This window comes from Mauremys reevesii, linkage group 2 (genome assembly GCF_016161935.1).
Source record: "Mauremys reevesii isolate NIE-2019 linkage group 2, ASM1616193v1, whole genome shotgun sequence".
Lineage (NCBI taxonomy): Eukaryota > Metazoa > Chordata > Testudines > Geoemydidae > Mauremys > Mauremys reevesii.
Window position 1 is genome coordinate 46,047,200 of NC_052624.1, and position 27,942 is coordinate 46,075,141.

At 45.4% G+C, this 27,942-nt stretch overlaps 1 protein-coding gene across 2 annotated transcripts in view; it reads left to right on the plus strand.

Moving 5' to 3' along the window:
- Window positions 1–6,034: 6,034 nt before the first annotated feature.
- The window catches only part of VPS50 (VPS50 subunit of EARP/GARPII complex), a 165,142-nt gene continuing 143,234 nt past the window's right edge, over window positions 6,035–27,942 (plus strand). Inside the window, exons 1-2 of one of the 2 annotated variants that reach the window (XM_039524419.1) lie at window positions 6,035–6,194; window positions 10,418–10,486. In XM_039524419.1, the coding sequence (XP_039380353.1) occupies window positions 6,162–6,194; window positions 10,418–10,486 (102 nt within the window). In that variant the 5' untranslated portion in view covers window positions 6,035–6,161. The remainder of the gene's footprint in view (window positions 6,195–10,417; window positions 10,487–27,942) is intronic. The other variant, XM_039524420.1, reaches the window with a different exon arrangement.

The following is a 27,942-nucleotide window of genomic DNA, read 5'->3' on the forward strand; positions in this document are numbered from 1 at the left end:
GGTATATTCACAGCAAATATGGAGTGTGATAAATGGGGTATAGAGTATGACTCGCTCTGCTGTCATAAAAATTAATGTGAGTAAAATGTATATAGGTATTTATGCCATATATAGTTACAGTAAAAAAACACTGACCTGCTAGATACATATGCTAACTTCAGATAAGAATCTAGTAGTCAGATATGCAAAGACCTGTTAGATCGTCCCACCGAGCCCTTTGCAATGGTAGGATCTCTGCTGTCCACTGTCATATGAGATATTAAACATCTTTTACAATGGATCTTAGCCAAAAAGGCAAACAAAAAATTCATACAAAAGAGTTAAGATTGTAGTTAGATCTATTGTAAAATGCGCGCTTCTGAACAATAGTTGCTCTGCAGTTATCTTTGTATTTCCCTTAAAATATTACAGAATAATGCTTATTTTGGGATGGCCTGATTCCCTGAGATTTTTTTTTTATCCTTTTCTGAGCCACGGGTGTGTGAAGTCTTGGTAGGGTGTCTACGAGTATTCTAACAAAGAATCTACTGTCCAACGTGTGAATCTTACTCAGACTGCCAAGCTAGCTGACAGTCAATATGTGTTCTGCATTAATTTACTACATCTTAAATTAATGCTCATATACAATCTGGATTTTATCCAAGGCTCACTGTGCAAGCCTAATCAGCCGCAAACCAAGGCAACCCCACTTCTGCCCTCCTTCCATGTGCAATAATTTCCGACAGCAAATATTTGCACCTATACAAGTGGTTATAAAAATATTAAGTTTTCATTAGATAGCACTTAGGCAGACACAAATAAATCTCTCAAATATTGGGCTAGGTGCCTTGCCTTGTGTGGGAGGGAATGGTTGCAAGGAGCCCTTCTGCACCTCACTTAAGGCCCTGTGCTGAGGTGAGGGACAATCCCTGTCTTTGTGTTCAGAGGGCTCAGTTGTGCAAGGTGCTGAGCTACTCATGGTGCTAAGCATTCTCAACTCTCCCTGAAGTTAATGGGAGCTGAAGGCACTCAGCACCTTCGGGGTGGTTCAGCACCTTGTAGGATCAGGCTCCGGGAGGACAAGGACTGCTCCAGGATAATGTCAGTGTCCCCAGAGGGGATGGAAGGAGGTACGCCTGGGCCATGGTGCCATCACCCACTGGCCAGCAGAGGAAGAGCATATGATGCCCCCTCACAAAGCATGTAATAATGCCTGTACTACTCTATTGTGGGCTGTGATTTGTAGCCTCAGATTAATCCTCTTAATAGGCTAGGTGTCCTTAATTTGAGAACTTTTTAGAATCTGGTTCAGAAATGAAGAAATGTTGGTCAGAAGGGCCTGATTCATTTCTGACTGAAGTGAATGGGAGTTTTGACACTGAAATAATAACAAATGGATGTGGGATAAACTCCATTTTGGTGTTTTAAAACAACATGTTGAGAGCAAAGGAAGTTCGGAGGAGTAGAAAAGATTGGAATAGTCATTTTACATTGTACAAACAAGAGCAAGCCTGTAAAAGACCAAGGTGTAAGCAGTCTGGCTTAGTGGTTACTGCTGGGCTCATGTCGCAGAGTCCAGAGGTGGCTATGAGGTGGTAGTAGGTGAGCAGGGATCAGAGTAGTTGTGAGGGCCAAAATCAGCAGGCAAGAATAAGGGTTAGAGTCAGGCTGGGGTCGGAGACTGAAGGTCAGAGAGCAAAGCAGCGCTGAGAGAGTCCAGGTCTGGAGCCACAGCGAGCCAGAAGTCTGTATGGTTGCCCAGCCAACTTCCTGGGTGATGCTCCTGGGTTAAATAGTAAATATGGGCCAAACACAGCCAGAGGCTGCAGTCGCTTTTGCTCCTTTGGGTGGTACTTTCTGAGGTGCCTAATCTCCATGGTGCTCCTTGGATGTGGCTCTACCTGGCCTCCTGCTGGTGATATGAGACCATCAGTTACCCCAGGCTCTGCAGAACTAGTTCTAGTCCCAAAGATCTTTACATTACCTCCATCTTTCAGGGGTGCCCTTTCTTCAGGTTGGGGCTAGGTCCTAATGAAACCTTTTTACCAAGTCATGGGCATGGACATGGGCAGCAGATTCCCAGGTGTGCTCTTCAGGACCATAGCCCTCCCAATCTAAGGGGCAGTACAATCTCCCCCTCTGTATTCTAGAGTCAAAGACAGCATGGAGTATATATTCCTCATGCCCTTGGACCTGGATGGGGGCAGCTGTTGGGACCAGTTGGGAAAGGGATCCTTCATGTCAGGCTTCAAGAGGGATACATGGAAAACAAGGTGTATCTTGAGAGACTGGGTGAGCTGCAATTTAAAGGTGATGGGGTTGATTTGTTGACAAATCTGGAATGGTCCAAGGAACTGGTGGTCTAGTTTGTGGGTTGGCATGTTCATATTTTGCCATGCTCCAGACTCTTCGGCCCCCTGCAAGAGCTAGGCCTTCCTGGTGTGAATCGTCTGCACACCGCTGGTAGTCCTTTTCTGCATTTTCAAGGTAATCCTTAAGCTCATCCTGGATATAATGAATCCCACTGGATTAAGTCAGTAGATGCTGGGTTCAGGGAGGTCCAGAAGCAGTGGTGGAACCCGTAATTTGTAAATAAGGGACTCTACCCTCCAGAGGTATGGTCGGCCCTGTTGAATGAGAACTCAGTGTAAGGCAGGAGGGAGGACCAGTTGTTAAGAGAATCACAAATTCTAAAGCCAGAAGGAACCACTGTGATAATCTAATCTGACCTCCTATATAGCACAGGCCATAAAACCTCCCCCAAATAATTCATAGGGCATATATTTTAGAAGGATATCCAGTCTTGATTTAAAAATTGTCAGTGATGGAGAATTGACCATGACCCTCAGTAAATTGTTCCAATGATTAATTACTCTCACGGTTAAAAATGTATGCCTTAATAAATAAAAGGAGTTCTTCTTCACACAGCGCACAGTCAACTTGTGGAACTCCTTACCTGAGGAGGTTGTGAAGGCTAGGACTATAATAGCGTTTAAAAGAGAACTGGATAAATTCATGGGTTAAGTCCATTAATGGCTATTAGTCAGGATGCGTAAGGAATGGTGTCCCTAGACTCTGTTTGTCAGAGGGTGGAGGTGGATGGCAGGAGAGAGATCACTGATCATTACCTGTTAGGTTCATTCCCTCTGGGGCAGGATACTGGGCTAGATGGACCTTTGGTCTGACCCAGTACGGTCATTCTTATGTTCTTATAAAGTCCTCCTTAGTTCTTCTTGGACGCTAATTCTTCGCAATTGTTCTGCCGCCAATAAGGGAGGCTGGCCTCCCAAAGTCACCTCTGTGAAGTTTAAATGCAACATTTTACAGAAGCAGTATTGTTTGCAACACAGACAACACTGTCTCAGTGCTTTAAAACACAGCCAGTACTCACACACCCGATGCTAACTGGCTGACCCCAGGCAACCACACACAAGCCACAAGACCCCCAAAATGGTGAGTAGCTGCAGGTGCAGGGTAAATCACTGTTCCCAGACCCTGCTGGACACTGGGCACGTGGCTCTTGGGCACTTGGGGAGAGCCAGCACTGTAGCGGGGGCCTGATAATTATTCCTGTCCCCAGAATTTCCACAGGAGGTGATCATTATGGAAGATATCTTGCAAGTGATGATGAGCAGGGAATCAAGGGAGGGTCTTCTCCAAGCATGCAGGTTCTGCCTGGCCTCTATGCAGCTAGCCTGTGTGCAGCTATGGTCCCCCCATGACGGCACAATGGTGTGGGAAAGTTACCATTAATAGGACAAAAAACAAAGCAGCTCTACCGAAGAACCTGTGGGAGTGGATTGCCCAGTATCTCCACGAGAGTTTCCTGGAGATCTCTGAAGAAGATTCACGTGAAGTGAGGGAGTGTATCAACAGCCTGTTCCACCACTCAAACTAGGCAGGAGGTGGGAGACAAGACTGCTTTCTGCAACCCTCCTCCCCCCAGCAACTTGCTTAAGCAATTCTCAAAATCAGATCCACTTACCAGGGGCCTCCTCTCCTGTTTGTGCTTCACCGAGATACAACTGCTATGACTGGTTAGGATCCTCCGGGGTAGAAAAGAGCTCCTGACGGCATGCATCTCTGGCCTCTGAGTCATCCTCTGTCTCTGGTTCCCCCTCCCCTTCTTCATCCAAGATTGCCTCCTCCTGGCTCCGTCCACTCTTGACTGGCAATGAAGCCAACGAAGTATCCACAGGGGACTTTGCAGTGGAGGTGGGGGTCACCACCAAGTATCACATTCAGTTCTTTGTAGACCCAGCAGCTTGTGGGCGCAGCATCGGAGCGGTGGTTTGCCTCCCGTGCCTTGTGGTAGGCGTTCCGCAGCTCCTTCACTTTGACCCTGCGCTGCAGTATGTCCCGGTCATGGCCCTTTTCTATCATGCATCTATCATGCTCCAAGCAGCGGATTGCCTGGTGCATGAAGCAGGCATGGCCACCTGGAAAGATGTGCTGAGACCACTGCACACATCACAGAGCAAACAGGAAGGGGACTTTCAAATCTGCAAAGGAATGTATGGGGGTGGGGCTGACGGTTGGTCACCTGAGGGCAGGGCAGTAGAGTTCAAACCAAGGGCCAGAGAGGTGAGACCAGGCATTGTGGGACACCTCCCGGAGGCCAATTGCAGTGCTGTAATCACCATGGTGTCTACACTGACACCGCAGTGCTGTAGCCATGGTGCAGGAAGCTCTATGCCTCTCGTCGAAGTGTTTTTTTTAGAGTGCTGTTTCTGCGCACTAAGTGGCATGGCAGCGTGTACACCTCGGGAGTTACAGCGCTCAAAGCTGCTTTACTGAGCACAAACGTGCCAGTGTAGACGGGGCCTTAGACTAGTTTGGCTGTAAAGAAGAATTCTATGTACACTGGGGACAACGCTGATACCTATCAGGCTGCAGAATCAGGCTGACATCAGAATCCAACCATCCTCTAGTCAGTCCAAGCAAAAGCATTCCTTTAACGATTTGGATGTGATGCAGTATGAATGTCATGGATAATTCAGACCAATGGGGAGAAACAGAATCAAAAACAGTGTTTGAACATCTTCTGTCCTGTCATCGTCCTTGCCCCACGGCTCCCCTCTTGAGGACTCCTGATTAATTTAACAGCACAATACATATGCTAACGCTTTAAGTTTGTTAGCATATGCATTGAGCTGTTAAATCCATATAAAAAATGAATGCCCTCCCTAGTCCTGTTCTGCTCCTTAAAGGAGTAGAGCACAGCCCCTGCACCCCCAGTGGTGGGGGGCTAGCCCCAAGTCTTTCAGGTACGCCGTACCCGCTAAAAATCTCTTGCCGGTACTGGACAGTACCACCCTATTTGCATTACTCTTTGTACCTCCCTCTCCCAAAAAAGAAAGAGGGAGAAAAAAGGCTTAGTTCTTGTACTTCTCTACTGATCCAGTGCAGCCTTTGGGCACCATCCGCATTCACAGAGCCTCTTCCCTCCAAAACAAAAAGACTGGACAGATTCGACTGCATGTTCCTCCTTCCCCAGCCCCACCGTGCGTCTCTAAGGCTCAGGAAAACTGACCCCTGCAGACTCCCCGAGCGGGCAGGCGCGTGCTAGGGCCCGTTGGTTGGGGGGCGGGGGGACCCAGTGTTCACACCAAGGGGAGCCTCCCGCAGGGCACATCCCCCCTTGCAAACCAGGGGCCGCCTCTGATGCCATCGGCAGCGGCTGCCCTCTATGGGCCCTGATGTGTCCCTGTCCCTGGACTGACAGTGAGCAATGACCCCATTGGCTTGGCCTGGGAACACGTTGGCCTGCCCTGGGCCAGCCATGCCCACAGCGCAACTGGCTGAGTGAATGCCTCAGCTCGGCCAGCAGGGGGCAGTGAGTCCTCCCAGTAAGGGGCTCTCTATTCAACGAGTCCCTTCCTCTCTATGATTACTGTGTTATACCGAGGCTACAGCCGCGGCCGTGTGGGGCGGGCAGGACGGGCGGGTCTGAGTGAGCCGACGGGGATTGTAGTTTCCTGAGGCTGCACCTCCCCGGCACTGTGAAAGGTGATGGCGCCTACGGAGGACTACAAATCCCAGAATGCACCAGGCAGCAGGAAGGCATGTCACGTGATGAGCAAAATGGCTTCCTAGTGTCTGATGGGGCTTAAGCCTGTGGGTGGCAGGGGCTTGTGAGCGCAGCCGGCCTGCGGGCCTGAGCTGCGCGAAGCGGCGCGGAGATGCAGAAAATCAAGTCACTGATGACTCGCCAGGTATGGGGTCACGGGGGGGGGGCGTGAGGGGCACAGGGGCGGGGGATGGAGGGAGGTGTGTGAGACCCAGCTCCGGTGTGTGTGTGTGTGTGTGTGTGTGTGTGTGTGTGTGTGTGGCGGGGGGGATGAAGGAAGGGCACAGTTGGGGGCTGTGAGTCTGTGGAGGGGGCTGCTGAGCTGGGGGTGGGGCGTGGTCAGAGGTCGCTCCCCAGGGGACTGTATGGGAGTGTTGCAAACAGGGATTGCGGCCCTTCTACGGGGTAGCGGAGTTGGATGGTGAGATGAGGCTTTAGGGTGACTGTGTGTGTGTGTGGCTGAGGAAGTTGTGGCCTCCGTCTCTGCATGGGGATTGCAACACGTGTGTATCCGAGGGTATAGAGGCCCAGGGTGTCTGAACAAGGAATGCCAATGTGTGTTATATTGGGGCTAAAGTGGGGTGCTGGAAAAACCATGCGTTTCAGTGGCACTTGGGAAGAGAGAAGGTTTAATGTGCCTCAGAGGTAGGCATATGTACCCAATTTTTGCTTTTATTAGCACTTTGAACTCCAAATAAATTTCAAAATATGAGAGGTTCATTAAATGGTTTATTCTGTCTTGTTATTGTTCCTTTTGTATGGTAAAGATCACAAGTTTCCTTCGAGTTCCCTTGCTCTAGGGCAGTTTTACCTTAAAACTTTTTCTTCTTCTAATGTGGTTTTGTTTCCTAGTGAACGTAAGTGTTTAAAAAAAAAAAAGGATGGGGGGTGGGAAGCGGGTTATGGCAGGATTTTGAAGTAGCATTGGAAGCATTTATATTGGAGCACATTTAAACAACTGTTGATAAGCACTTGAAAACCTTGTTCCAATATTTTGAGCCTTTGTTACCCCTCTTTACTTTCTATTGATTATCTTTATAGTTCAGACAGTCTAGTGCACATTATAGTCTGTTTGTTCAAAGGTCTGTTTTTTTAAATAGATATTTAAGTCAGGTATCCTCCCATAGATCTCTGGAAATTAGGCCACTTTTACCTGTGTGCCAAACTTTAGCTCTTTGCCTAATACATTTGAAAAATATATGGTCTGTCACAAGAATCAAAGGGTTCTAGATAACTGTCAAAAAATCCATGAACTGTAGAAGATTATATGGGGGAAGGGCAGTATTATATTCAGGCTTGTAGTTCAGGTTTCTCAAAGCTGTACTGGAGACAGCTTTCAATAAGAATCTGGGACATTTTTCAAGCCCCAGAAGTAATGATCTCGTGAGAAACCCAGCTCCCCTCACACACCTAGACATTGGGAATGGGGTGGATGCTGGTTCTACTGGAGTCATTATTGCTTCTTGAGGACTCCATATTAGATCACTCTGCTAGTAAGCATCTGATCAATTTCAAGTCTCATTCCTGCTGAGAGTTTCCTGTCCATAATCCCACATGCAATCCAGGTCACTGCTGCAAATGAGGTGGTGGAGACCTCTCTTATTCTGTTCCAGTGCCAGGCTTTAGGGGAGGCTCTCCCTTCTGCATTCCTTCTCCCAGCTCCATTTTCCCCCAGTCCTTTTCTATGACTAGCTCCTTTGCCTTTAATCTAGTCCTAGATTTTGGTAGTAGCAGAGTGAAACTGACATACATGACATCAATGAATTAACTTTCAGAGCATGAATCATCTTCTAAATATATAAGCAAGGAACTCCCCATAAAGTTTAAATTCTCTAGAAATTAATGGCTTGGGCTCCTCCTATGCCACTCATGTGGAAAGTTTTTTTTCTTTCCCTGGTGAGTGGATTTTTCAAACTGGATCCAGAGTTGTTCAGTAACTAAATTAAAGCAAGAAGACATGTAGAAAATGGTTTGATGTCAAAAGCGATGCAAGGGAACCTTCTTAAAACATGCACATTAAGAATGGTGAGAATATGAAGTAATTCTACAAAAAATATTCAGTGCATTGGAGTGGGTGGAATCTTAGTTCAGTGTGGGAAAGTTTAGTTTCAGAATTACTTTAAAATTCTTAGTCCTGGGGCCAGGAATGATGTGATCCAGTGGCGCCCAATCTTATTACACATGAGGGCCATATAAACCTAAGCACAACCTTGTGTGGGCCAACCAGCTGTTACATATTTTAATAAGATTTTAAAGTCACCTGTATTGATTTTATAAGGTTGTTTCCATGTACAGTATTGTCTGTTTACAATGTGTAAACTGAAATGATGTAAACATGACAAAATGCTAATGAATCGGCCGTTGGTATATTGTGTTGAAGTAGGCTGTGGGCCTTATGAAATGCTCTGTGTATGGCCTGCAGGCCATAGGTTGGGCACCTCGCATGTAATCAATACCACTTTTCAATCTTTGGGAAAGTTCGGGGTTCATTTAACATTCAATAAGAACTTCCTCATGGTGTCATACGCCAGGGATTCTCAACCTTTTTCTTTTTGAGCCCCCCCAACATGCTATAAAAACTCCATGGCCCACCTGTGCCACAACAACTGTTTTTCTGCATATAAAAGCCATGGCTGGCGTTAGGCGATAGCAATCGGGGCAGTTGCTGGGGGTCCCATGGCACAGGGGGCCCTGCAAAGTGTAGTTGCTCAGGCTTTGGTATCAGCCCCGGATAGCAGGGCTTGGGGCCAAGGCTTCAGTCCCATACGGTCAGGCTTCATCTTTCTGCCCTGGACCCCAGCAAGTCTAATGCCGGCCCTGCTTGGTGGACCCCTGAAACCAGCTCCCCCCTCCCCCTGACCCCTGGTTGAGAACCACTGTTATACACTGTAAGTGCTGCTAAAAATAATGATGGGGTAAAGTGAATATCTGAATTTCTTATTTTTCAGCTACCATTTTGGGTTGAGGGCAATTGAGGTGGAGGATGTGTTTGGATTTCCAAAGTTCATAATAAAATCAGACAAGTAAACCTGTAAAAAGTGATGGTTTTTTTAACCTGGAAGGTGAAACATTTTAAAAATATAGTGAGTAGAAAAATAATGCCCTTAGCAAAAATCATCTGTTTACTCCCTGCCAGAGACTTCATCAGTGTCAAATTTATCTTCTTTAAATGAAAATGAGATTTTTCTCATTGTAAACTCATACTTCAGCATTATTAGAAATTACATAATATTAACTAGCATTTATACAATGCTTTTCATTTGAGAGTCTCAAAGAACTTCACAAAGACCTGTTTAACAGATGGAAAAACTGAAGCACAGACATTAAATGCCTGACTTTCAGAGAGTTTCAGGACTCATATCTCTAGTACAAGTCAATGGGAGTTTTAGGAGATAAGTATGTCTGAAACTCAGCTCTACGTGACTTGGCTGAGGCCTCAGAGGCTGCTGGTGTCAGAGCCATGTTTAAAACTTGGGAGTTCCTTGCTCTCAGTCTTGTACATACACCGTTAGAATTTATTCATGCAGAATGCTATTTGCTTCTCTGCCTCCATGTTGTCTCTGTGTTTCTGATAGTAGCAAAAGATATTTTTTTGTCAGAAAGTTAACCAGGCCTGATTCAGAAGACACGTTGGGAGCTGATACGTGCCATCAGTGTGCCTTTTAGATTGTCACATTTTAAAATTAACATGCATAACATTCAATAAACTTTTATGTATTAGTTGGCTGGATGATACAGCCTGTATCCTATATCAAATCTCGGCATCATAAAAACATCTCTTTCCATGATTAAAATTATTTGAAAGAAACAATTACATAATTGCTAAAATTTGGAGTGTACGGTTTTTCCCTGCTAATAAATATAAGGGGAAAAGTAACTGTTTTATGTGGTAAATAGTTAAGTGTACCATTATACAGAAATGACAATTATGCAGAGGAGGTAGCATCAAAAAGCTTTAATTCAAATTAAGTGCCATTAACTCATCAAACTCGCAGGATAGGGTACATTATGTTTTGAGTTGCATTTGCCTTTTAAACACTGAATAACAGATGTGGGAGTTGACAGGATGGTACAATAGAAAGTAAGTATTAATTGTAAAGAAATGCTAATCTCTTTCCTGTTCATGAATTTGACTGATGTGGTGCAGGCTCTGGTCCCAAACCTGCAAATACTTTGAATAAATTACCCATGTTATTAGTCCCACTGAAATATTTGACATGATGCAGGTTATGGCTCCAATCCTGTAATCATGTTTGTTAAAGCTATTGTATTTACATTTTTTCCTACAAATAAGGTCTTAACATGGTTTAATTGCAAGATATACAGAATTGACTAGCTTAACTAACTGTTATATTTCTTTTTTTTAAGGGTCTCAAAAGTCCACAGGAGAATGTTCATGACCTCAGTCCTGTTGAGAATTTTCGGATTCCTAGCAAGGTGTGACCCACAGATATTCTTTTGGTTCTTGTTTGTTTTAATGTTTCTGGGTTTTTTTACATAGTAGGCAACTCTTTTCTTTTTCCCATCTGTTTGGGAAATGTTTGTGTTGGAGAAGTTTTTTCTTTTCCACAAGCTGAATGAGTGAGTTCTGCAAAAGGTCTAGTATCCAGGAGTGAGAATGTGCACTCAGTCAAAATTTAGATGAGCCTTCATGAAACTCAACAATTTTCATATTGTTTATTGCTCTTAATCTCGGTCTTCCTATGAGACTAAAATTTACTAAAGCCATACTCTCTCCCTCATTGGAAGGTACAGCATGCACCTCTGCCCTCTGTGTTCAGCCTCTTTATCGTTTATTACCATAAGTATATTCCTCAGAGTTGGACATTTTTAATCATAATAGTTTGCAGTTATGTTAACAGATAAGTGACTTTCTACCTTATGCTTCACAATTATTAGAGGTATATAATGATCCCAGAAAAGCAAATTGCTCTGTCTCACTGCTCAGGTAATGTCAATTGCTGATAAATATAGAAAACATGCTGCTGTCTTGACAATCATGCGAAAAGGTGGGCTTAATTATCAGTACATCTTCCAGGTGTTGGTTCCAAGATTTGCTGTGTCCATTGTCTCATTGATTTTACTAACATGCTTGAACCTGGCATGATCTGTGGTAAATGATGTCATAGCTCAGTCATTTTGGCATTAACCTATGAGTTATAAAAATTACTGTCTACAGCTTCTGAACATACGCAAAAGTATCTTTTATAATGCACTGCTTGTGTTGAGAGAAATGAGAAAATCTATCATAAAATAAAATATTCCCAAAGGTAATAAAATGTAATTACCCCCATATCTTTAGTGTCTTTCATGACATCTGAACTGATGCATAACATATGTTCTAGTGGTATGCATGCATTAATTCCACAGAGTATGTACATTAAATGACCTTAAGAATACTGTGTCACCTCCATGGTCCAATTTTTAATTATACAAATTCCTTCTACCCACTAAGTTACAGTTTTGAGGTGTCAATTTTAAAATAGTCTTTTTTGCCAAGTCAGTATTTTCAGCTAAGGATTACCCCAGGGCTACTTTTATCTTGTGGTTTTTGTTACACACAATATCAAGCTATTATACTTCAGTACGATAGTTATGTCTTGAAACATTCACAATGGCAAAACAAGCTATTTTTAATTATCTAGTGTTTTAGCTCAGGCATTTATAATGAAATAAGAAACGAGACAATCATTCACTATCATACCTGTTGGGGCCTGATTCTGCAATTCTTCCATGAGCAGAATCCCATCAAAGTGAACAGGAATTCTGCACTGAAATTTACTAACAGACTTTATTTGCATTATTGTTAAAATGTGAGACTTGATTTTTTTCAGAGATGCTAAGTATCTGCAACTTTCCTAGAAAGCATAGTGCTCAGCATCTCTGAAAATAAAGCTGTTGGTCTTTCCTGTGTTACTAGTGTAATGCAGAGGATGTCGAGAACATGAACGAGCTGGATGAGGACAAATCCCTGGGGCCGGATGCGCTGCATCTGAGGGTGCTGAAGGAGTTGGCGGATGTGATTGCAGAGCCATTGGCCATTATCTTTGAAAACTCATGGTTATTGGGGGAAATCCCGGATGACTGGAAAAAAGCTAATGTAGTGCCCATCTTTAAAAAAGGGAAGGAAGAGGATCTGGGGAACTACAGGCCAGTCAGCCTCCCCTCAAACCCTAGAAAAATCATGGAGCAGGTCCTCAAGGAATCAATTCTGAAGCACTTAGAGGAGAGGAAAGTGATCGGGAACAGTCAGCATGGATTCATCAAGGGCAAGTCATGCCTGACTAACCTAATTGTCTTCTATGACGAGAACTGGCTCTGTGGATGAGGGGAAAGCAGTGGATGTGTTATTCCTTGACTTTAGCAAAGCTTTTGATATGGTCTCCCACAGTATTCTTGCCAGCAAGTTAAAGAAGTATGGGCTGGATGAATGGACTATAAGGTGGATAGAAAGCTGGCTAGATCGTTGGTCTCAACGGGTAGGGATCAATGGCTCCATGTCTAGTTGGCAGCTGGTATCAAGCGGACTGCCCCCAGGGTCGGTCCTGGGGCTGGTTTTGTTCAATATCTTCATTAATGATCTGGAGGATGGTGTGGACTGCACCCTCAGCAAGTTTGCAGACAACACTACATCGGGAGGAGTGGTAGATATGCTGGAGGATAGGGATAAGCTACAGAGGGACCTAGACAAATTAGAGGACTGGGCCAAAATAAATCTGTTGGGGTTCAACAAGATCAAGTGCAGAGTCCTGCACCTAGGATGGAAGAATTCCATGCACTGCTACAGACTAGGGACCGAATGGCTAGGCAGCAGTTCTGCAGAAAAAGACCTAGGGGTTACAGTGGATGAGATGCTGGATATGAGTCAACAGCATGCCTTTGTTGCCAAGAAGGCTAACAGCATTTTGGGCTGTATATGTAGGGGCATTGCCGGCAGATTGAGGGACGTGATCATTCCCCTCTATTTGACATTGGTGAGGCCTCATCTGGAGTACTGTGTCCAGTTTTGGGCCCCACACTACAAGAAGGATGTATAAAAATTGAAGAGAGTCCAGCGGAGGACAACAAAAATGATTACGGGGCTGGAACGCATGAGTTCTGAGGAGAGGCTGAGGGAACTGGGATTGTTTAGTTTGCAGAAGAGAAGAATGAAGGGGGGATTTGATAGCTGCTTTCAACTACCTGAAAGGGGGTTCCAAAGAGGATGGATCTAGACTGTTCTCAGTGGTACCAGATGACAGAACAAGGAGTAATGGCCTCAAGTTGCAGAGGGGGAGGTTTAGGTTGGATATTAGGAGAAACTTTTTCACTAGTAGGGTGGTGAAGCACTGGAATGGGTTACCTAGGGAGGTGGTGGAATCTCCTTCCTTAGAGGTTTTTAAGGTCAGGCTTGACCAAGCCCTGGCTGGGATGATTTAGTTGGGGATTGGTCCTGTTTTGAGCAGGGGGTTGGACTAGATGACCTCCTGAGGTCCCTTCCAACCCTGATATCCTATGAAGAGGAGGAATACGTTGAACTTAGATTGTGCCTTGCAGAAAAGTTCTTTGGTCTTGGTTTTTGGAAACTGTTGGTCTGCGGACCGCTTTGGTTTCCAGTTACTCAAATAACTCCTCCCATGCCAATCCTTTTTTTTTTTTTTTTTAAACAGACAAACAAAAACAAACAGAAGATAATGTTCTGTTAAAGGTATCTTATGAAACACACACAACTGTTATATTTCAATCAGCATTATATTATATTAATCATACTAACAGACTCTGCAACTCAGAAAATTTCCATCCATTTCCAGCATACAAAGACACACAATACACATGCTAACCTCCTCTAACTCATGCTGTAATGCTGAACAATAATGCCATCTTCAGTCAAATATAGAAGCATGGGCACAGGTTAGGTATGTGGTTTGGTACATAAGAATGGCCATATTGGGTCAGACCAAAGATTCATCTAGCTCAGTGTCTTGTCTTCCAACAGTGGCCAATGCCAGGTGCCCCAGAGGAAATTAACAGAACAGCAATCCCTATCTCTAGCTTGCTTCTTGCTTGCATATATATACCTGCCCCTGGAAATTTCCACTACTTGCATCCGACAAAGTGAGTATTCACCCACGAAAGCTCATGCTGCAAAACGTCTGTTAGTCTATAAGGTGCCACAGGATTCTTTGCCCCTTTTTCTAGATCATTTATGAATATGTTGAATAGGACTGGTCCCAATACAGACCCCTGTGGGACACCACTATTTACCTCTCTCCATTCTGAAAATTGACCATTTATTCCTACCCTTTGTTTCTTATCTTTTAATCAGTTACTGATCCCTGAGAGGACCTTCCCTTTTATCCCATAAAGCTTACTTTGCTTAAGAGCCTTTGGCGAGGGACTTTGTCAAAGAGTTTCTGAAAATCTAAGTACACTATATCCACTGGATCCCCCTTGTCCACATTCTTGTTGACCCCCCTCAAAGAATTTTAGTAGATTGGTGAGGCATGATTTCCCGTTACAAAAGCCATGTTGACTCTTCAACAAATTATGTTAATCTATGTGTTTTACAATTCTGTTCTTTACTATAGTTTCAACTAATTTGCCTGGTACTGAACTCAGGCTTACTGGTCTGTAATTGCCAGGATCGCCTCTGGAGCCCTTTTTAAAAATTAGCGTCACATTAGCTATCCTCCAGTCATTTGATACAGAAGCTGATTTAAACGATAGGTTACAAACCACAGTTAGTAGTTCTGCAATTTCACATTTGATTTCCTTCAGAACTCTTGGGTGAATACTGTCTGGTCCTGATGACTTATTACTGTTTAATTTATCAATTTGTTCCAAAACCTCCTCTAATGACACCTCAATCTGGGACAGTTCCTCAGATTTGTCACCTAAAAAGAATGGCTCAGGTTTGGGAATCTCCTTCACATCCTCAGCCGAGAAGACTAATTCTTTGCATTAATTTAGTTTCTCCACAATGGTCTTATTATCCTTGGGTGCTCCTTTAGCATCTCAGTCATCCAGTGGCGCCCCCACTGGTTGTTTGGCAGGTTTCCTGCTTCTTTTGATGTACTTAAAAATATTTTTGCTATTACTTTTTGAGTCTTTGGCTAGCTGTTCTTCAAATTCTATTTTTTTTCCTTCCTAATGGTCTACATCACAGCCAGATCAACTACATCATGGTGCAAAACTGATTTTGTGCTGGGATTAACAGAGCTAAAACAAGGAGCTTCCCCAGTGCTGATATTGGAAGTGATCATGATCTTGTGATGCTAAATTTTTGGCTGTGGCTAAGGAAAATTATCAGGCCAAAATTCACCAGAACCAAGTTTGACTTAGAAAGACTCGGAGACCCAAAACATTGCGGAGTCATCCCAAGCAATGATCGGTGGAAAATTTTGCCCGCTGCTTGTTCTAGAGGAAGAGGTAGAAACAATGACCGACAATTTCAATCTTGTAATGAATGAGGCAGCAGTGGGCATCCTTGGGAAACATTGTAAGAAGATAAAACTATGGGTCACAAATGAAATACTACAAATGTGTGACATTAGAAGAAAACTTGAGACAAGAACAGCACTGAGGGAGTTGATCAATACAGAGAAATTGGCAGAAAGATCAAGAAAGGAATGAAGGTGGCCAAGGAAATATGGATTGAAAAAAATGCTCTAAAATTGAAGAGTGTATCAATAATAAAAATAGCAAATGAGCCTTCCAGGCTGTAAAAGATTTGACAAAGGAAAGATGGACCAAAGGTAATGCAATTCAAGACAAACATGGGAACAGTCTTAGGGCAAGCGGGCCAGCCATCCTTTGACTATGCACTGTGCCGAACTCCGGGAAATCATTTCAAACCCGCCTAATGAAAATCCACAAGGCCTGGCCAGGTCGGGGACCTCCGCGCCTGCACTGTGCACGTTCGATGACGCGAGCCCGCACCTGCTAGCGGGTTACAGCGCTCCGCGCGGCGCACCACTCGCACATGGAGCTCGCTCGCTGCGCTCCACTTATGCGTTGTCAACCACTCGCGACGTTATCGCTCACCAGTCAGATGGTGAGATGGAACCGAACCGCGCAGGCACGCCTGAGCCGGGAGCGAGAGTGGGGCAGAGGGCCTCAGGGCAGCAGACCGGCAGGGAGAGGTGGGGCACTCAGTGGGGGTCTGTCAAACGGTGAGAGTGCCCGGGCACTTCTGGGAAAGGTGGCTGGAAACTGGTGGGTAGGGTGTGGATGACACAGGCTGCCTGTGGCCCATAGAACTGCAGCGGGCAGGCCGTGACAGCACACAGGCAAAGGAAGGATGCCCCTGCCCCTGCCCGTGGAGCCAGAGGAGCTGAGACACTGGGGAACCAAGCAGGAACTGTGCAGGTCTCTGGAAACTTGCCACTTTGGCACACCAGCCCAGCCAAGGTCATTGCTTTAGTAGGCCGCCTTCTACCAATGGCACCAGTCTGCGCTGTGCCCACTGTAAGTGCAGAGCTGCGGCTGCAGTTGCTGGTCTGCACGCCGACAAACGATCTGTCCAGGTCATCGCGTCAGGATGGATGGCATGTGTGAATGATTCCCAAGGGCTCCTTACCAGGCCAGTCGGCAGCATGGTCCTAAAAGCACACCTTTTCAATTGGTGCTGCAAGCTGTGGTCCAGGTCATACTAAAGCTGTGGTGTGCTCAAGGGACGCGGCCGGGCAAGGTTTTACCAACGGCGCGTCCTCCTGGGGCGGCTGGGGTTCATGACAGGGGTGCACAACAACCGTTAGACGCTACAGGACAAGGTCGGGTTTAGACGCGGTGCAACCACCTTGGGGATGCAGATGCCTACAGTGATCCTCGGGACCCTGGCTCACCGCAAAGGCCTGGCTCATGAAGGCTCCTGAACAGGCGCCTTTTCGCCTTGAAAGGTGAAAGTGCAGGTGGGTGGTGGAGCCTTCAGGAGATTGTGAGGACAGGGTGTTCCTTCCGCTCTCGAGGCGGATCATGGACGAACTGACTGGGTCGACAAAAGAATATCCCCCGCCCTGTGAGGAACAATTGAGCTGCTGAGGTGGCTGCTTGTCAGAGTGGACCAAGGGCTGAGGAGATTGGCCGCCTGGGAGTGCTGAGAGAATATGCTGGCTGCTGCTTATGAGTAGCAGAGCGGCTGTGTGCAAGCGAGACCCAGCCATCCAGAGCATATAACCTGGCCTTGAGTGTTTGGAAGTAGTCGCTGGCAAGAGTTCCTGTCCAAGTCACTTTAAGAGAGCCTGATCAGATCCAACTAATTCGCAGAAAGTTTTCCCCTTTTAATTTTATTTAAAATTTCTTGTTATTATTAACTGTCCTCTTTTCATTTGCATTTCAGCCTGATCATTGAAACAGGGAAGCATTCTGTGCTGCTAGGTTTAAAAACTAAGGGTTTGCAGGGGTAATGGGAGGTTGGGGGGGTGTGGGGTGCCAGGAGGTGAGGTTGGGATGGGCTGTGGTCTGGGGTGGGGGGCGGGGGTGGGGTGGTATCTGCCCCTGGAAGTGCCTTGGGGCTCGGGCTTGCATCGGAAGGTACGGTTTAGGTCCATGTCGGGGGAGGGAAGGCACCAGGGTACAGGGCAGGGGGAACCAGCACCAGATTTGGGCACCAAGACCCGGACCACTGCACACTACACCACAGATGTGGTCCCTGCAGGGTCACTGTGCCTGCAGTCTGTGTGCCCAGCACCTGTGTCTGCCCACAAGTCTGTACCTGGGTGGGCCCTGTACACTGTAATTAAAAATCCCCTGTAAGAGTGAACGCAGACGGGAAAACCCAAAAGACACCCTGCCGGAAACAAAAGATATACAATAATGGGGTTGGGGGTTGTATTTGGGACTGGGTGATCCTGTAAGGAAAGAAAGGAAGACAAATTTACAAAGCGAGAGGAGGTGTCTACAATAGCGTGCTGGGGTTGCAGACATCAGTTCTCACGGTCCCACCGCTCCTAACTTCTCTACTTGGGAGGGGGGGTGAGGGGAGTCTCTTTGTTGCGCTTGTTGCAGCTGCGCAGGTGCTCTTCACTCCTGCCTGTGCCCTTCCTGTCTCAGAACATCTACAGGCGAGACGGAGCGTGTCCGCTCCCTTCATTAGAGGCAGCAGCACGCCTGCTGGTTGCCCCTGCCGCTCCTCCCCTCCCTGCCAAGGCTCCTGGCGTGCTGATGCTGCGATGCCTGCGACACTCTCTGCTCTCGACTCTCTCGCTGCGCTGCTGCCGCTCTGCCGTCCTCCATGGCCTGCCTGTGTCTTTTTTTTGCTGCTTTTCACCTGAGCCAGCCTCTCGTTCGGGGGCTCTGGGGGCCGCCGGGCAGAGTGAAGAAGTGTTGTGTGTTTGCGAAAAGCAAGGTAGAAAGAAGCCGAACATGTTTGCCAACAGTAAACACAGACAGGTCATTTTCAGTTAAGAAGACCAAACAGTGACCCAATAGTTCAGGAGATCTCGAACTAGTCAAATTCTTTCGAATACCTCATTTATAGCGCGATTGCACTGGAGAGCTCAGCGCAGCTGAGAGACAGCTGCATCCTCTCTTGCCAGGGGCGGCTCAGGGGCCAGCAGCGGCCTCCAGGCCGGGCGGCATCCTGGGAGGGCGGGGGGGCTGCAGGTGAGCTCCGGGGCATCATGCCTGCGGGTAGGTCTGTCTCCGCGGTCGGGGCGCGCGGAGCTGCCCGGTCATGCCTCGGCGGCGCCCCCCGCGGCCCCCTGCTGAGCTCCCGAGCGGCAGCGGCTGCCAGGTCCCGGTGTCCCGGCCCCGTGCCCGACCTGCGCGGCGCATGCCGGACGGAGCCCAACTGAGCACGCCCGCACCGCAGGCATGCGGGGCCAGCGGGGGGCCGGCCGGGGACCGGGGCGGGCGCGCCGCGGCGCGCGGCGCCGCGCGGGCAGGGCAGCAGCCTTTTTTAGAGCCGCCTGCCTCTGAGCACCCAAAGCCTAAGCCTTACAGTACAGACTGCTGCTCATCTGTGCTAGCCTGCTGCTCTGCTGGCAATGGCAAAAGCAAAAAGAGAAAAGATTATGCGGCGGCATCTCCGCCAGTGACCAGAAGAAGACCCCCTGTTTTTTTTCCCTCTGAGGCTGCAACACGTGGCTGTTAAGGGCAAGGTCATTTTATGCAAAAGTAAAACTCTGTAGCGAGAGGTCATTCTATGCAAAGTAAAAAGTCTACCATGCACAAGTAACACAGTACACTATAATCAAGTTAAGATGCAGCACTTCCACAACGACATCACTGAGGAGGCTGTCAGGCGCACACAGAGAGAGCGATGTTACTAGAAGCCCCAGCACAGACCACACCCCACGCTGCCATGCTTGTGGAGGCCGGATGGTCCTCTCTACCTGGGATGGCATGGAAGAGAAAGAGTGTGCTTCAAAAGCACAACCTCCCAAGCCTCCCTCTCTCTCAACCTCTGAGGCTGGCCTCTTTCCAGCTTTTCTCTGAGAGCTTTTTGAAATATGGCTCTATTTGCTGTTTTGCTTTGCCTGTTTGTGTAGTTTTGCTGTTTGTTTTTTTTGTTATTTAAAATGTTTATATAGTATTTCTATTTTTAAATAAAAAAAAATAAATAAAAAAAAAAATTTGTCTTCTTTGTAGCACCTTCGCCTCGATCCTTCCTGGATCTGAGTCTCGGTTAACGGGCGGGACGTGGGGTGGTAGGGTGATGAGGAGATGTCAGAGTCCTGGCTGGGTCGGGGGGAAAGAGGTGCGCGCGCGTCGCCTGCGCCCCCCTTCCTCCTCTTCATCTCCCTCTCCCAGGGGGGAACTGAGGGAACTGTCCCGCACTGCCTCGAGAGTCCATCCACACTGGGCCACTGTGGCGGGGCCACCCAGGAATGGCGCACCTAGAATGGCATGCAGGCATGTCGAAGGTTGTCTGGGGTTCCGTTGCCGCGCCGGCTTGACTTTTGATACCTTGTTTTTTGTCTTACTTTTCACCTTTCACGCATCGCATCCCGCTGTATCCTTATCGGCTTCTTTTTTGTCTTTAGACTTCTGCTGTCTTTTCTCGTCGCTTTTCGCTTTTCGAGAGCGAGCCCGAGCAGAGAGCCCAGCCCCCACACAGATCGGATCCTTCACACTTCCCTCCCTGGGACTGGGCTGGGACCTGATTGTCTCGGATGGCCTGTTCCTCTCTGGGAGAGCTGCTGTGCTGCGAGGTGCCGCGGAAACCAGCGATGTGCAACCAGAAAACCGAACGCAGGAAAATGAACAGAAAAATCAAATGGGTCATTTCCTTTTTTGTGTGCCCTGTGTTCCAGAGAAGGAATGCTGTGAATGCTGTCCAGAGCGCCAAGTGAGTGGTGAGGGTGAACTAGCCCCGGAGCTGCGCCACTGCTAAGCATCCACAGCATCCACACAAAGCAAGTGCGACTACTTAGCGTTACTCCACCTGGGGGTGGATCAACCAAGAAAACCAAATCAACCTAGTCAAATAAAAATGCTTCCTAAATGGGACGGTTGAGTGTTAGTTCAATTAAACGCTGATAAATTCGAATTAAAGTCCTAGTGTAGACCAGGCCTTACAGAAGAACGAGACATCACCAATAGGTGAACAAACTACTATACAACCAGCAGACAAATGCAGATTCTAGTGTGTTAGACATCCCAGATTCAACAGAGGAGGATGACTTTCCATCCTGTGTGAAGAAGTGGACACTGCTGTGAAATCACTCAAGAATGGAAAGGCTACAGGTATTGATAACATCCCAGCCGAATTGATGAAATTCGGAGGAGAAATAGTAATAGATGTACTCACCAAGATCTGGCAGAATGGCCCTCCATGTGGACCCAGTCACTAATCATCATTCTTCCAAAGAGAGGCAGCCTGCAATTGCGTCAAAATTACCGTACTATAAGCTTAATTAGCCATCCCAGCAAAGTGATGTTGAAAGTCGTATTGAACAGATTGAAGCCACAAGCGGACAACATCATAGCTGAAGCACAGGCTGGCTTTCGTGTTGGAAGAAGTACCACAGAACAGATTTTCATCCTTTGTATTCTATGTGAGAAGTACTAACACCACCAACAGGACATCTACCAAGTCTTAGTTGATTTCAAGAAGGCGTTTGGCAGAGTATGGCATGAAGCTCTCTGGGGAACCATGAAGCAGTACAATGTTGGTCGTAAGCTTATTCTTACAATTAAACAACTGTATGCCAAGGCCAGCAGTGCTGTTCTCGTCAATGGCACAATAGGAGAGTAGTTTCTCACCACTGTTGGAGTCCAGCAAGGCTGCCTTCTTTCGCCCACACTGTTCTAGATATACTTGGAGCGCATAATAAGTGATGTCCTGGAAGATCACACATGCACAGTCAGCACTGGGGGGTGAACAGTCTCAATCTTCGGTTCACTGATGATATTGATGGCCTGGCAGGCAGCGAAGATGAACTTGCCAACCGTGTGAAACGATTGGATGAAACCTCCACAAAATATGGCAGGGAAATCAGTGTGGAGAAAACCAAGCTGATAGACAATTGTGATGAGATCAGCTCACATATCACTGTCAGTGGACAAGAGCTGGAGACAGTGAAACAATTGAAGTATTTGGGGGCAATCATCACTAATGAAGGCTACAAGGCAGAAATTCAGGCAAGAACTGCGCAAACAGCAGCAGTGGCAAAGCTAAAGCCAATTTGGAGGAATAAGAACATCTCCCTGGAATGCAAACTGAAACTGCTGCACACATTGGTCATCTCCATTTTTCTGTATGCGTACGAGACATGGACCCTTACAGCAGAACTTGAATGGAAAATACAGGTAATAGAGATGAGATGCTTCCATAAAATCCTGGGCATATCCTACTTCGACCACGTCACTAATGAAGAGTCCGCAACATCATCATCCAATGCGCGGGGTCATATGAAGACCTCCTGACGACCGTGAAAAAGCACAAGGTGAAGTGGTATGCCCATGTAACAAGATCATCTGGCCTATCCAAGATCATCCTCCAAGGGACAGTACAGGGGAAGAAAAGAGATAGACAGAAGAAGTGGTGGATTGACAACGTAAGAGTGGACAGGAATGGACTTTGTGGAGACTCAAGCACTGACACAATCGTCGGGGTGGAGACAATTGGTTGATTGCTCATCAATGATGGCGCCCCAACGACCAATGCAGTTATGGGAGTGATGATGATGAATTATATTTTTACACTTCACTTGCCAGAGTTTATTCTCCCTTCTATTTTCCTCCCTAGGATTTAACTTCCACTTGAAAAGGATGCCTTTTTGCCTCTCACTGCTGCTTTTACTTTGTCGTTTAGCCCCGGTGGCACTTTTTTGGTTCTCTTACTATGAAGAGTGGAGCTGTTAACCATGGTTCTCAACCTGGTTAACAGCTTTAGGTGATTTTTTTTTTGGTAACCTCCATTTCTGATAAAATTAGTCTGGCTGGAAGATTATACATGGATTCCTTCTGTCACCATTGCTGTTACATACAGTGTTCTCAGGATTCAGCCCTTACATCTTTGTTGTCAGCAGAGAGAAATATCAAGTACCTGCAACTCCCTAGTATTCTGAATTTGGCTACTGTTACAATGGAAGGCAAATGGACTGTTGCTGATTTTGGACCAAACTTAACTGGGAACTCTGTTTTCCTTCCTGAAGAAATAATAATAATAAAAAATAATAATAATAATAAAAGGCTATTCTGATCAGTGACTTGTACAAATATCTTCAGGTTGGAAGCTTTCTGCTGGCCCAGATAGATGTTCAGGAGGAACCACCTGTTCCAATTTCTCTATACAGGCACTCCTCAAATACATCTTCATCATTTCTATTCTAGGGAATCATGCATGATCAAGGCAGAACAGGCTGAAAGATGGTGGGAGTGAGAACGGCAGCAGATTCATATGGCTATGATGTAACTGTAGTGGCACATAGAATGGACTTCCATCTTGAATGGTCCCTTGCAAGTCTTTGTCTTTGGGCAAGAGTCAATGTGGGAAGGTTTAGGCTTCTGAAATCCCTCCAAATTAATTTCTTCCAACCTTATTTGTGGCCAGCCTTATGCTCTGCTTCCTTTGATCTCAGCTCAATAAACCTTCTGTAAAAGTGTACCATCTCCTGCACGTTGGACATGACCTCACCATTGCAGTCATCTTGTTTTCAACTGGTGCAAGACTGCAACTTGCCAGGGTAGTCTAAGTATCTCCTCATTTGTGACATTTCAAACCAACAGATATTAAGAATGTGGTTAACTTTTGACGCTGAAACTGTTTGTTTCTTCTCCTGACTTTTAGCAGCCATGTTTTTGCTCCATATAATGGAGTTGTCATCACTACTGTGATCACTGTGTCACTCGTATCTTAGGGAATGTCTTCACTACTGGGGTAAGTCGACCTAAGTTATGCTACTCAAGATACATGAATAATGTAGCTGGAGTCAATGTAACTTAGGTTGATTTACCCAGGTGTCTTCACTGCGCTGCATCGACGGGAGATGCTCTCTGGTTGACTTACCTTACTCTTCTTGGGGAGCTGGAGTACCGGGGAGTGCTCTGCCTTTATTTAGCGGGTTTTCACTAGACCGTTAAATTGACACCCGCTGCATTGATTGCAGCAGCGTCGATCTCCCCGGTAGTGAAGACAAGCCCATCCTGCTGCCCAAACAGAGGTCTTTGAAGATGCTGAAATGATATTGATGCAAGGCAGATGCGATTTCTTCAGATATAGAACCTCCTGCTGTCAACTGACTACCCAGATAGATAAAGCTGTTCATCCCTTCACTGTTCTTGCAATTTACATGCAGTATCTACTGGTCATTCATTTATGCTTTATAGGAGGCATGCTTAAGTTTGGTTTTATCACCATTGATCTTAAGTCCCATAGATTCTGCACTTCTTCACATCTCTTCTAGCATTAGCTATAGTTGGCCAGTAGTCTCTCCAAGTAAGACAAAATTATCTGCTTATTTGAGATCCTCTAAAGATTAATCTTTAAATTTCACATCTACTTTGGCATTAGACAGCTCTGTTGTCAGGTAATCTATTAGAATATTAAATAACATTAGTGAGAGAACACATTCTCCGTGAACTCCTGATTGTACAAAAAATGTGTAATACAACTATTTACCTTCACACTGCTAATTGTATCATGATACATTTTCTCCACAATGCACGCTAACTCCTCAGGCAGTCCATGCTGGCATAGCAGTATCGACTGTGCTGATTGCAGCTGTTTTTTTTCAGGGTTCATTTTTTGGAGTAAGTTGTAGTCTGTTTTGGTGGGATCTGCTCATTAATTCACAAAAATGCTCATTCTAGTGCTTAAGTTAATATCCTGGCAGTATTCTCCATTTCTGTTCTTAAACTGGTGAAAACACCAATAATGGACGTACAGTTAGGAGCTTCAGTGTCTCAAATACACATTTATGGTCATGTCTTCAGATCAGTACACTGCTTCATATCATTCCACCATTGATTATGATAATTCTGACAAGCTCTCTTAACTGCTCGTTCATGACACTTCTTTTCCTTGTCCATTTCCTCCTCCTCTTCACTGACTTGATCTGACCTTCCAGTGCATCCATTCTGCACTGCACCTCTTTTTCTCTCTCCCATAATTTGATGCTATGATCTGTGATCCAGTGTTGCTTTTTTCATTCTCCTTAGTCCCAGTTGTTCTCCCACAGTCTCTGATAGAATCCCAAAATACAGTCCACTCTTCCTCATGGTAGACATCTGGTCATCCAATATAAAATATTTATTAGAAATCGCATATCTGTTAGTGATCACTTCATCTTGCTGCTTATCAACATTAAAGTGTTTCAGTGCAATAGATATCCTTCTCAGGAACTTTGTTAAACAGAACATCTTTGTTAGGATTCAATGATTGCTGATCTTGCTCCAGAATACATTCTTAAATACACGTACATTCTATATGGATTGGATATTGAGATTTATACTTCTGGCAATTTGTGTGCTGAAACCATATAGCCATTAAAAATAGTCCATTTGTGGAAGCATATTCTAGTAGATGTGAATCATCTGATCTCCCTTCCTGTAAGCTGTGTGATTCCAGTACCAGTTCAAATCCACCTCTTTCCTGGCCAATGAAGAACATAAGAATGGATCATCGATCTGACCCATTATGACCATCTAGCCTAGTATGCTGTCTTCTGGCAGTAGCCAGTGCCAGTTGCTGTAAGGGAATGAGCAGAGCAGGGCAATTATTAAGCGATCCATACCCTGTCATCCAGTCCCAGCTGCTGGTAGTCATAGGTTTAGGGACACCTAGAGCACGGTATTGCATCCATGATAATCTTGGCTAATAGCCATTGATGGATCTGTCCTCTGTCAGTTTCTGTGTTTTGTACCCAGTTATACTTTTTGGCCTTCACAACATCCATTGGCATTGAGTTCCACAGGATGACTGTGTTGTGTGAAGAAGTACTTCTTTTTACTTGTTTTAAACCTGCTGCCTATTAATTTAATTGTGACACCCTGGTTTTTTGTGTTCTGTTAGGGAGTAAATACCACTTCTCTCTCTTCACTTTCTCCACACCACTTATGTGTGGCGTTATGATATTTATCCCTTTTCTAATGGTTCCTAACATTGTTAGCTTCCTTTGACTGCAGCTGTACATTTGAGTAAATGTTTTCAGAGAACTATCCGTGGTGACTCCCAAGATCTTTCTTGAGTAATGACAGCTAATTTAGACCCCATCATTTTGTGTATATATAGTTGGGATTATATTTTCCAGTGTGCTTTACACATATCAATGTTACTTTGCACTTATCAACTTAGAATTTCATTGTGTTGCTCAATAATCCAGTTTTGTGAGATCCCTTTGTAACTCTTCACAGTCAGTTTTGGACTTAACTATCTTGAGTAATTTAGTATTGCCTGCAAACTTTGCCACTTCACTGTTTCCCCTTTTTACATTTATGAATAAGTTGAACAGCACAGGTGCCAATACAGATCCTTGGGGGATATAGCCTCATGTTTATATCTCCTAAGATGATGATGATGATATGGAGTTGGAGTGATGTACTAGATACAATGTCTTCTAACATGGCATAACAAGCATCTTTGTTAGCATCAGGTCTTGCATCGTGTGGTGTATATGCACTAACAACTACTGCACGTCCTACCTTCAAATTGAAAATGGCAAATATCGGGCATGGAGAATAAACTTGCAAAGTCAGTAGTGCAGATTGCACCTTCAGGGACAATACCAGAGCAACACCAGTGTGCTCGTTAGGTGTAACAGGCATGCAACTATCTAAAGGTCTTGCTTTTTCATCCCTGCCCATCCTGACTAATAGCTATACATGGACCTGTCTTCCATGAACTTATCTAGTTCTTTTTTTAATAGTTTGGCCTTCACAACATCCTCTGGCAAGGAGTTACGCAGGGAGGGACAGCTCAGTGGTGTGAGCATTGGCCTGCTAAACCCAGGGTTGAGAGTTCAGTCCTTGAAGGGGCCATTTAGGGATCTGGGGTAAAAATCTGTCTGGGGATTGGTCCTGCTTTGAGCAGGGGGTTGGACTAGATGATCTCCTGAGGTCCCTCCCAACCCTGATATTCTTTGATTCTGTGATTGTGCATTGTATGAAGTAGTTCCTTTTGTTTGTTTAAACCTGCTGCATATTAATTTCATTTGACAACCCCTCATAAACACAAAAACTAGAAGTAGTAAATAAGACTTCCTTCTTTACTTTCTCCACACCAGTCATGATTTTATAGACCTCCATCATATCCCCCCTTAGTCATCTCTTTTCCAAGCTGAAGAGTCCCAGTCTTATTAATCTCTCCTCATATGGAAGCTTTTCCATAGTACTAATAATTTTTATTGCCCTTTTCTGTAATAAGGTCCAACCATTTTTGAGTGAGGCACTCTAGTAAATAGCTGGGTGAGCCACCTGAAACCACCCCTTATCCCTGCAGAATCTTCTGAAATGCAGTTGAACTGGTGATTCCACATTTATAGCCTGCTATTTCCATAAGTCAAAACAAAACACATGACTCAGAAGGGCAAGGGATACAGGAAGTGTGTGTCTATTTAAAAATACACATCTTCAGGACCAGTAATAGTTCACCAAAGTATTTTCCACTGGCCTCTCTCTCTCTCCATTGCTGGGTGTGTTTTGGTGACCTTATACAGTAAAGGGACCCCTCTGATCAGCAGTGTTATCCTGCAAGGATGCATGCAGTATTAAAACTGGCAGGATAAAGTGTCCCTACCATGAACATGTGATCAGTTTTGCACACCATTTGGTAAGAGAAATGGTATATTGGCAGCATAAGTAATGTGAGCCTATTTTATAGGAGATGGGCTGTCCTGGTGCGAAAACTTCCAAAAATATACCAGTCCATAAACAGACATCTTAATAACATCACACACTGCCTGCTGAATTCCTCACGGTAAAGAATGCATAGGTGACTCACTTCATCCTGGGAGAAATGGATGCATTTGGACACATACACTTTAATAACATGCTAATTTATTTTTTCTGTTCCTTGGTGTATCTATTATTCTCTGTGTGACTGCAATATGACTCACTCTGTCCCCAATTTCCTTATGGCAGTCTGTTCTGAATAAATGTTGGGATTGATGAATTTACATGAGATCTTATATTAAAAGACTTGCATTATTGATTTTTCTTTTAAAAATGTCTGCGCTGGAGGAGAAGAAAGTTTTATAATGTAAAAATGCCTGAATGCTAGTCCCTCCGCCAGTGTGTGTTAACCATAGAAATATTAGGGGTACACCTCTACCCCCATTTAACACAACCTGATATAACACGAATTCAGATATAAAGCGGTAAAGCAGTGCTCCGGGAAGGGGGCTGCGCACTCCGGTGGATCAAAGCAAGTTCGATATAACGTGGTTTGACCTATAACACAGTAAGATTTTTTTTGGCTCCCGAGGGCAGTGTTATATCGAGGTAGAGGTGTATTAAGTTGGGTAGGGCTG